The sequence below is a fragment of the Olea europaea genome, unplaced genomic scaffold (assembly GCF_002742605.1).
Source record: "Olea europaea var. sylvestris unplaced genomic scaffold, O_europaea_v1 scaffold3014, whole genome shotgun sequence".
Lineage (NCBI taxonomy): Eukaryota > Viridiplantae > Streptophyta > Magnoliopsida > Lamiales > Oleaceae > Olea > Olea europaea.
In genome coordinates, this window is record NW_019248804.1 from 31214 (window position 1) to 42285 (window position 11072).

Below are 11072 nucleotides of genomic sequence, written 5' to 3' on the forward strand. Positions count from 1 at the left end.
TTCTCGCATTCTGCATTATTCAAAACTTTAAAGAAATAACATTGGAAAACATTTCATAAAAATAAATCCAAATCATTTATTCAACAGATTTCCATGGGCTCGTTGCATCACTCTCTATCTTCTCCTCCATCCATGCCCGAGGTAGAATTCTTTCAATCTGTAGAGATGTGATTAAACCCGTGAGTTGAAAAACTCAATAAGTGTCATAGGTGCATTCGTGATCAAGCTATACATTTCAAAACATTAACTTTATAACTTTTCGTACATGCCGTACCCGGAGGCACCATTTGACATGAAGGGGTATGCCGTACCCGATGGCACCATTTGACATACGAACATTTCTTCAACATAGAGGGGTATGTCATACCGGAGTACCATTTGACATACAATCATTAACATAGAGGGATATGCCGTACCGGAGTACCATTTGATATACAAACATTAACATGAATCGAAACTTATAACTTAACACGATTAAACACATTGCACCTCTACCTACCTTGATTGATGCTTTTGAAACTGTAAAAACTTGGATTGAAAACTTCGATGAAACTTGGACGTTGAAAGAAATGCACTCCTTGGATGTTTGAAAATCGTTGAGAATTGATGCTTCAAACACTTCTTAAACTTCTAGGAAAAATAGTTTTCCTCCCTCTTTTTCTCTCTTGGAACTCTTTTTTTAGTATGTAAAAGCTCTTGCTTTTGGTGTGAGAAAAAATGAGTGAAATGAGGTCTCTATTTATAGGTAAATATCCCATAACTTAAAGCAAATGAAGGGTCAAATTTCATTTAAGAGAGAAAATATGGGTGTCATTTAAGTTTGATGTTAAATGCTTCAATTTAGTGGGATTTTTATTGCCAAAAACATGGGTGGCCCTTTGAGAAAATAATTGATGAAGATAAATATTTAAATTCTAGAGAAAAACGAGAATTTTCATTTCAGGCAGCTTCAGTCGACCGGGTGTAGTCCAATTGACACTACACAGCTTTCAGTGTTTCTATCATAACTTCTTCTCCCGATATCTAATTTAGGTAATTCAAGGTGCGTTGGAAAGCTAACTTAAAGAGCTACAACTTTTATTTATATATAATTTTCCAAATCAAATGTTTCCTATGTCGAAAATGGGTCTCAAATGAGACAAAAGTCTGAAGTATACTTTAGTTATCCAATATTCATGTCTTAGTGCCACTAAGGTGTCTAGAATTATTTGGGGTTCTACAATTTTTTCTTATAATTAATAAATAAAGTTGATTAAATCCATTTCCTCATGCAGATATGATAATCCCCGTTGTTATTTCGATGATTTCGAATTGAATGAAAATAATCGGTGGGAATGGAGATGGACGAGTGACATACGTGGTTGTATTGCAATTCCCATAACAGAGAGTACACCATACTTAGAAATGTATCACGATTTGCAAAATAAGCTGAATGTCGATCAATCTCAATACGATATACAATTGAGATATCTATTCAACGGTTATGGAGATTCATCCATTCCGATGCCACTAGTATTCGTTACTAATGATGTTGAATTGAATTATCTATTAGAATTGAATAAAATGTATCGGACTCCGAAGTTCTTGGTGTGACTTTAATTACGAAGGATGTTATCGAAAGTGAACGCGAAGATTCAGATAGGGCAGATAACAATGATCGAGGTTTTTGGGAGACAGTGAAGATAGTTCTTGCGGATGATGTGGTTATTCCTGAGACAGTTGCTTCTGATCGTGATGTCGTTGTTACGTGCAGAATTTCATCGACGGTTGAAGACAGTGAGAATATAAACGAGTTTACAAATGAGAATTTGATTGTTTTATCCCGACAGAGACATGAGCCGGGTGGGAGCCCACAAGTTGGAATAAGTGGACCGTCCTCCAATTTTTCCCATGTGGCTCCCGATTACAAGGACTTGTATGTCGAGCAACTGTTTGAAACCAAGAAAGATTTGTAGGAAGCTGTGCACCGGCTGACATTAAAATATAACATTGAGTTCAAGGTAAAGAAATCAAACAAGTTATTGTTAACAGTTGCCTGCGTCGAAGGTAGTTGCAATTGGCGCTTGAGAGCAACTAAGATGGACACAAATGAGTGCTTCGTAATTCGTAAGTATTCACGGGAGCATACTTGCGAAGTGGGAGTTCTTCGAAATGATCACATGCAAGTTTGCGCATGGTTTATTGGTCGATAGATAATGCACAAGTATCAGGATCCACGGACGATCTACAGACCTTTGGACATCATTAACGACGTCCGTCAAGAGTATGGAGTGGTCATGAACTACCAGAAAGCCTGGAAGGTCAAAGAATGTGCATTGGAGGATTTAATGGGATCGGCTGAGGAGAGCTATGCTAAATTGGCCAGGTATTGCCATAACATGGGGAGAACTAATCCTGGCACGACATTTTTTATTGAGACGGGGAGCGATAATTGTTTTAAGTATTTCTTCATGGCTCTTGGATAATGTATTCGGGGTTTTCAAAATGCAATGCGACCCGTAATTCTAGTTAATGGTACAACTCTGAAAGCTAAATATTAAGGCAAATTAATTATTGTTACATGTTAAGACACCAATATCCAAATTTACGATATTGCATTCGGCATAGTCGACAGCGAGAATGATCTGTCAATGCGTTGGTTCTTTTCGAAACTGAGGGAAGTGATCGGGGAAGTCGAAGACCTTGCCTTTGTAACCGATCGATGACAGTCTATAATAAACGGTATCGCTGAAGTTTTTCCAGAGGCACATCATGGGTATTGCATGTACCATATACAAGGTAATTTTAAAACTAGGTATCAGGGCAAAGGCATCGTTTCATTGTTCAGAAGAGCAGCCGAAGCCTACAGTGCTGAAAAGTATAATAAGTTCATGTTTGAGATAAGAAGTAAATCATTACCGGCGTTGGAGTATCTGACGAACATGGGGATCGAACATTGGGCCCGGTCATACTTTCTAGGACGTTGATACAACATGATGACGTCGAATAACGCGGAGTCTCTCAATGCATTGTTTAAGAAGGATCGAGAGTTACCAATTCTCGCAATGATTGAGAACATTCGTAACAAGCTGCAACAGTGGTTTTATGACCGATGTGGGGCATCACAGAGTTGTAGTAGCGTACTGGCCCCAGCTCAAGAGGAGAAACTCTTTAAGGCAGCAGAGGTTGTGAGTAAGTTGAATGTGAAAACACTAGACGAGTTCCGCTTCTCCGTGCATTGTGCACGTAATATGGCATATATGGTGGACTTGACTGATAACACATGCACTTGTACGAGATTTCAGTTGGAGAGTTTTTCATGTGAGCATGCAGTTACAGTGGCCATGTATCGAGCTTTGCAACAAAAACGTTATGCTCTTTGTATTATACAACTGAATCTTGGAGAACAGCATATGCGGAGACTATATTTCCTCTACCGAATGAAACAGAGTGGGAAGTTCCAGATCACATTTTCCCGCTTAATGATTTGTTGCCACCAGCAGTTGAACCGCGTGGTCCTGGACGTCCAAGTACATCTAGAATACCATCTACTAGAGAGTTTCCTCGACCGCGTAGGTGTGGCAGGTGCAGAGCCATAGAGCACACTCGACAATTTTGTACCAGTTAAATTCCCCCAAGTGACAATTAGACAGGTACGTTCAATATTTGTTCTTCATAAATGTTCAATGTTCTATATTTATTCTTAATAAACGGTATTTATAATGATTCACATGGAAACATTAGTTCCATTCTAAGCATATGTGTAAAATAACAAAAAATCAACTTACAGAAAAATAATTATATACATTGAACACAAATTTACAATTATTTCATAATAATATAAATAATTACATTTATAATGTGAATGTTATATACACCGAACACAAATTTACAATTATTTCATAATCACAAAAAATATTTAAATTTACAATTCGAATGTTACATATATTTAATACAAATTTATAGGTCAGCATTAAATTCGAACAAATCACATGCTAACTTCTTTCTCCAGTTCTGTATCCACGATTGGTTGATTCCATCAACCTTATGTCCTATACTTAAAAATTCAACGTACTTAATGACAAATATGCCGCAGTCGCCGCTACAATTGAACAAGAATGGATCAGTTCAGTACTGTGCAACTAAAAAACTAAATCTGAAAGATGAAAACAACAAAATTCAAACACTTACCTTACGGACTGTCGTGATGTCGTCGTGTTCCGAACAATCTACAATCTGTCCTGTACAGTCATCCCCGCTTGTTTGGCCATCATAGGGACAATTACAGCTACGGACTCCAAGTTTTGCTCTAACTGGCCTTGTGTCAAACATGAATGATCTGGGTCGTACACATATATAGTCGTGTCAGGAAAAACGATCTCCAGCGTAACATAGTGCTTATTGATGCACGCTGGAATGTACATATGTGTACAACCCTCCCATGGTTTTCCCCCGACACTCGGTGACAATCCTATAACCCACTCGAGCATATATTCTGGCACCGTATACTTGTTACCCATAAGTTGGAGCGACTGATACTCTATGGTAACGGCACGCAGGAACTCGGTGTTTAATATGACTCGACCATGGACGTCAAATGATTTTGAATGTCTCTGAGCTCGATCTCGCAGCAAGTTCATGACCAGGTCGATGTGCTTCATCAAGAAACACCAAAAAATTATTTGTTATTCATTTAATAAACACAAAGTGACGTATACATACAAAACACGAAATGAATAGTTCACTTACATTGTCGGCGAGCCAAGCTCCCAAAGTCGTGATATCGTGGAACCACTTGTAAGCGTCCGAGACCGTCTGGTTACCTATCGTGCGGTTAGCTCTGAAAAAATAGGGAAATGTTAAAATAAGCATAGAGGAGTTAGCATACAGTGCTTTATTAAAATCAAACAATACTTACCCGGGGATAATTATCCTCCACTCCGTCTCGAATGCTTTCCACTTGGCATTGTCACCTCTCTGAATAAGTTCAGGTACGTCCCATCGATGAACGTCCTCCTCTTGGCCTCAACCGTGAAGGGGGAAACAACATATTATGATGACACTCTCAACCTCTTGCCGACCACATGCTCCGTCTCATCAACAGCATGTCTCTTACCCTCAATCACGATGGGCGTCCTCTCACCCTCCGGGGCCCCCTCTTCCGTCGCCACCTCATCCGCCCCTCCCATCTGGGCCACCTCCTCCGTTGCCACCTCATCCGTCCCCCCCATCGATGCCTCCCCCTCCGTCGCCACCTCCTCCGCCCCTCCCATCGGGGCCTCCCCCTCTGTCGCCACCTCCTCCGTCTCTCCCATCGGTGCCTCCCCCCGTCGCCCTCCCTCGGGGCCAACCTATTCCCTTCCATAGACAATTAGAATGACTCTAATGTCTCATCATGCCAAAAATTTGGGTGACCCCCCTCTCCATTGCTATCTCTGCCACCATCTCGATCATCTCCACCATTCCCTCTGTCCCCCCATCGCCTAGCGGCTAAATTTTCTCTAAGTGTCGCTACCGCATCCTGAAGGTCGACAACGCAAGACCGTAGCATTCCAACATCATGGGATATATCGTCAACCCTCCCTTTCAACTCTCGTCCCATATCTTCGACCCTCCCTATCAGATAGTCGACCTTCCCCGTCAGATCGTCGACCCTCCCGGTCAACTCTCGTCCCAGATCATCGACCCTCTCAGTCAACTCTCGTCATAGCGCGCCAACCTCCTCCGCTATAAATCTAGTCAGACGGGCATACAAATCATCAGTGTGTGTCGATGATACACGGGGGATGTGTCTGGACGAGGGAGAAGGAGATACCCTCGGCGGTGGCGATGTCAATGGTAGAGGCGATGCCACTGTCGGTAGCGATGCCCTCGGCGGAGGTGATGCCAATGGTGGCGGCGATACCCTTGACGGAGGTGATCGCCGATCAGCTGGATCGCCCTCCTACATAAATAACATTAAAAATTATTTAATAAATTTATATGTCGACGATATTCAATAAATTATATTTAATTCACATACCCAATCTCGGTCCACAATCGGATCAGACATATGCTTGTCTTCGGTGTGCGGAACGCCTACATCCCGCACAAGACCCCGAGCCTCCTCTTCCATCGACGACGTCAACTCAGGTATGACTTCAAGTTGACATATTGACATTTGAACTAGTTAACGATCATGTAAACATGTTTAAACTACGTATAATATAAATCACAAATGCATAATACTTACCTGAGGATTGTCGAGGAGGGCCGATAACTGTTTCCCTTTGGGACATTCCTCCGCTCGCGACGATCTCCAATGATGCGTTCGAGGGCATCGTGTCTCTCCTCGTTTCGCGAAGCGGGCTCCTAGTGCAGGGACTGTCTCATACACCCAAATTTGCAACACATACACTTATTATACATAAATGTAATATACTAAAACTTTAACTTTAATTATATTAAACATTTACGTGCACCGCTAAGGGCAACCCGTATGTATCGTATTTACGCATTGACCCCCTGGGCCTCGAGTGTAATCTGATGAAGACATGTACGGTGTCCTCATAGCATCTCTGGTCCCATGGATAGTTGTTGAACGCATCAATGTCATCAACAACTTCCAAATGAAAAATGTCGATGACAGTCTTCTTGTGATGACACCTCATCACACTCTCGAGGATGTAGGCCAGCCCAAATTTCAATCTATCTAACATCTGGTCGCACCCCCTAATCGCAACCATCAACTCGGGTAGATGCACTGACCCATGTCCCTGGAAGTATATCTTGTACAGCTTATTGCTTTTCTCAATGGCTGCATCGTCGCCCGTAATTCTCAGTCCAGTGATCAAGCTAAACTCATAAATCGAGAAACTGACGACCTTACCCCCGAGGTTGAAGTGGAGGGAATCGCCATTGACTGGCCTCAAAAGTCGACATAGAAGTGCATCGATGATCTGTCCTGAGTACTGCACCTCTCGCTTCTGGTACAGTGGCCACAAAAAGGACTGTCGCAGTATATCTCTGTGATAATCATCAAGCAGCTCCAACACCGCAGTAAAACTCTCAAAGCTACTGTTCCAAGTAGCTTTCCATCCGTCTCAACTCCCCATCTAAATGATACTCCATCCTGCAAAAATTCAAATGTTAGAATATCGAACAATAGATAATAAAGTAGCGCATAATCTCAAAAAATCAAGGCAACCGAATTATAACTATCATACAATACGCAAGACATTGACGCTAATAACAAAATAAATTCAATGCAAATTTAAAAATTAAAATAATTTAGTTTATCTTGTATATTTCATTTGGAAGATATATTTACAAAAAAAAAAAATTCAAATTAAATACATTTTAAAAAAATAAAGAATATAAATATTATTTAGATAAATTAGAACAAAATCAAAGATTATTTCATAAAAGAAAAATAAAAGGAACAAAATAAATTGTTAATTTCGGACAACATTATCTATTCAATTATTAAATTATATAAAAAAAGGGAATTATAAAAAAAATTAACATAATTATTGTTTAATCAAATTAATCTTGTAATCATTTGGAAAATATATTTATGAACAAAAAATTTCAAATTAAATGCATTTTTAAAAAATTTAAAAAAGAAATATATTATCTAAATAAATTTGAAAAAAAATATTCAAAGATTATTTCATAAAAACAAAAATAAAAGGAACAAAATAAATTGTTAATTTTAGATAATATACAATTATTAAATTATATAAATAAAAGACAATTATAAAAATTAAATAATTAAATTATATAAATAAAATAAAAGACAATTATAAAAAATAAATAAATAACATAATTATTTAATCAAATAAAAAAATAAATTAATTATAAAAATTGAAAAAATAAAATAAATAAACAATCACTGGACCGACTGTTAACAGTCGGACCATGACTGTTTAACAGTCGGCCCATGACTGTTAACAATGATTGGGCCGTCGGTTCAAACTGTTAACAGTCGGATACCCGATTGTTAGCCGACTGTTAACAGTCGAATCGACTCGACTGTTAACAGTCGTCGTCTTCCCGCAGGCGAAATCGCCATTGTCGACGATGGAGAGGTCCAAAAATTACAAAAAATTCACATTTTCACCCTATTCACACCCACAATCTAACAACTTTACATGATGATGAATTTAAACCGAATAAAAGTAAAAATAATGAATCTAAAAACTGGAACTTGTAATAATAAACTTCAAGCGCCAAAATTAACCGGAATAGTAGCGTGCAGGTATGGATTGAACGTTGGTATTTTCGGCAGGTGGTTGATCGGTCGTTCTTCAGGCAGTTGGCGTCGGTTTTCTTCGAAAGTCGATCGGTCAGTTTGAATTTTTTCTAACAGTCGGGTGTATAGTGAAGGGTAAAATCACCCTTTTAGTATAAACTTACATTTTAACTTTTTTTTATTCATTTAATGATTCAAAGGCCAATACTAAAATTTGCTACCGTCCAAATGTCATTTCCATGTATTTGCTCACTCTTTGCCCACTCCCCGTCGCGGAAGAACCCATGCTTTTAAGGCCCCTCGGGGCACAGCTCAACTGGTGGATCAATCAATATTGTCTTGCTTCCATCGGCAAGGTGGAGAGTTCGATTTCTGGTGGGAACCTGAGACCAAATATTTGGTATGGAGCAATCACTATGAAGGAGGGTCTCTTGTGCGCAGGAGTGTACAGAAGATAGGGGAACCTGTGATCCAGTTGAGGCATAATCCGCGATTTATCCCTTTCAAAGTTCTAGGGGTAAGGGTCTTGGGTTCCAGGATTTAGTCTAGGACACCGGATATCAAAAAAAAAAAAAACAAAAAAAAAAACAAAAAAACCATGCTTTTAAATATTTGAGTGTGAATTGACTCACTGGGTAGTAATGGCAGATCGAAACAGTAAATGTGTCGGAGAAGTGTTTGTAACCTACGCCTATATTTTGCTCTATATCGCGCTCTCCAGTGGCCAGATCTTCTTCAACAAGGTACTATTGCGGTTTTCAAATTCTTACTTTAAAAAACCTGTGACTGTAAACGTATGTAAGAATTGTGATAACCATGATTATAACTTGCTGTGTAGCGTTTTACAACAGTATGATTAGAGGAAAACTTTGTCAAGTGTTTGATTAATTAGACCCAGTTAAGCTAAGCATAATGCAAGCGAGCAACGCCAATTTTGACAAAGGAAGCAGTTTAGGGCGTTCTCCAAATGCTTCATTCGTTGACATTTTCCCTGGCATGGTGTGGACCGTGGTGATATGTGTTAATGGATGAGAAATCGAATTACGTGGTTAGATCGATTCCATTAATAAGTAGTTCTTCTTTGTAATGCTTTAAGTACATAAGCATGATTAACTGTGGGTGATCATAACTGTTAAAGTAGGATTATTCGAAGTAATTAAGTGACATAAGTCATTAATGTAGGATATTTGTACTGACTAAGAATTACATGTTATTGAGATTGACTTGGTGTGTTTAGGAAAGCCACCCCATGACATGGTGACTGAACTGCAGTCTGCAACTAAGAATTATTCTTGACAATTTTGGGAATAGATGTTTATAGATTTTGTACTTATGCTAAATGTGATTTTTTGTTAGTCAGAAAGATAGATTTGTACCCTCTACAAAAAAAAAAATAAAAAAATGGAAAGTCATAGTCTTTTGGTGCACCATGGGATTCTTCTCTGTATATGTGAATGAAATGGTGATATGTGAGTACTACCTAAGGGAAATCCTTGGCTGCATTGTACCTTCTGTCTGTCGGAATTTTCTTTTATTATGGAAGGCTTTCTGGATGTGTTTATGTCATCCAATGATAAAGAGAGACACTTACAGTCGTATATTTTCAAGGCTAATTCATACTCGTGACATTTTGCAGTCCCGTCTTCTGCTGAAATCTTCGTGTTTTCTGCTTGCCTCTAGGATACTATTGACCTTTAGAGATCTGCAAGTTTTATGCACCATTGGTTTAGTATTTATTTGAGACTCTTTAAATGTAAGATGCTTTTTATTTCAAAGATTCAATCCTTAAAAATGGGTTCCGACAAGCACTTCAGTTTAAATTTTCAAAATGGAGGGTGGATTTGGCTCTCTACATGTCGAGAGCCAAGTGCACTCTCTAATTGTATTTTACAATGATTGGATCTAATAAATTGCAAGCTTCAATGCTCCACTTCTTATATTATTTAAACTATATTTAAATATTTGAGCCATTATCATCTTTAATATATATTAATTAAAAAATAAGGGAAAAATAAATGATTGCTGAAAAATGTAAAATAAAGAGTTTGTTAGATCGTGTCAAAAATTTCTCTTGAAATATAAGTTGCTTTCAATTATGCACAAGATGCTCTTTAAATTTGAAGAGTTTCTTGGAGATTCTCTTAGAACATTCGCTCTTTGTGTCATTTATGATTCAAGTGGAGCATTTCAATGTTTAATGTTTCTTTCATGCTCATGCATGCATCTGCAAGACATGCTTCTGTATGTGCCCGGAAGACGTTGCTAGAGATGCAGCTTTATAACCTTCCTGTTTGCCTTTTCTTCTGCTTCTCTCTATGTAAAAGTGGAAATAAGTTTAAAACAACGAAAATAATCAATTACCATTACCAATTTGTTTGTGGTTGCTGTTGTTTGAATGCTGCAGCCGGATAGTTGATTGCAAAATTTGTTCACATGCTAATATACTTTCAATTTTTTATAAAAATGCAGTGGGTTCTTTCATCAAAGGAAATTAACTTTCCTTATCCTCTTGGACTGACCTTACTTCACATGGTCTTCTCCTCTGTATTATGTTTTACGCTTACTAAAGTTCTCAAGGTAATTATGATGACAGGATGCTAAGTTTCATCTTTTGGATATTGGTATTCATGACTATTACTTCTGGCTAAAATTTTTGTTCATGTTTACTTTGCAGATTATGAAAGTTGAAGAAGGGATGACTTTGCAAATGTGAGTACTCTTTTTGTCTGTTATTCGAAGTTGCATAATTTATTATGGGATGATAAACCATGTATAGAATTGATAGCTTTTTATTAATGGGTTGAACCTCTTTGGGTCATTAATACAATGCTCCGCCCCCCCCCCCCCCCCCCCCCCCACC

At 38.5% G+C, this 11072-nt stretch overlaps 1 protein-coding gene across 1 annotated transcript in view; it reads left to right on the plus strand.

The window, feature by feature from the left end:
- Positions 1–8807: 8807 nt before the first annotated feature.
- The window catches only part of LOC111384809 (probable sugar phosphate/phosphate translocator At3g14410), a 4614-nt gene continuing 2349 nt past the window's right edge, over positions 8808–11072 (plus strand). Inside the window, exons 1-3 of the mRNA XM_023009140.1 lie at positions 8808–8955; positions 10682–10789; positions 10887–10921. Coding sequence (XP_022864908.1) covers positions 8854–8955; positions 10682–10789; positions 10887–10921 — 245 coding nt within the window. The 5' untranslated portion in view covers positions 8808–8853. The remainder of the gene's footprint in view (positions 8956–10681; positions 10790–10886; positions 10922–11072) is intronic.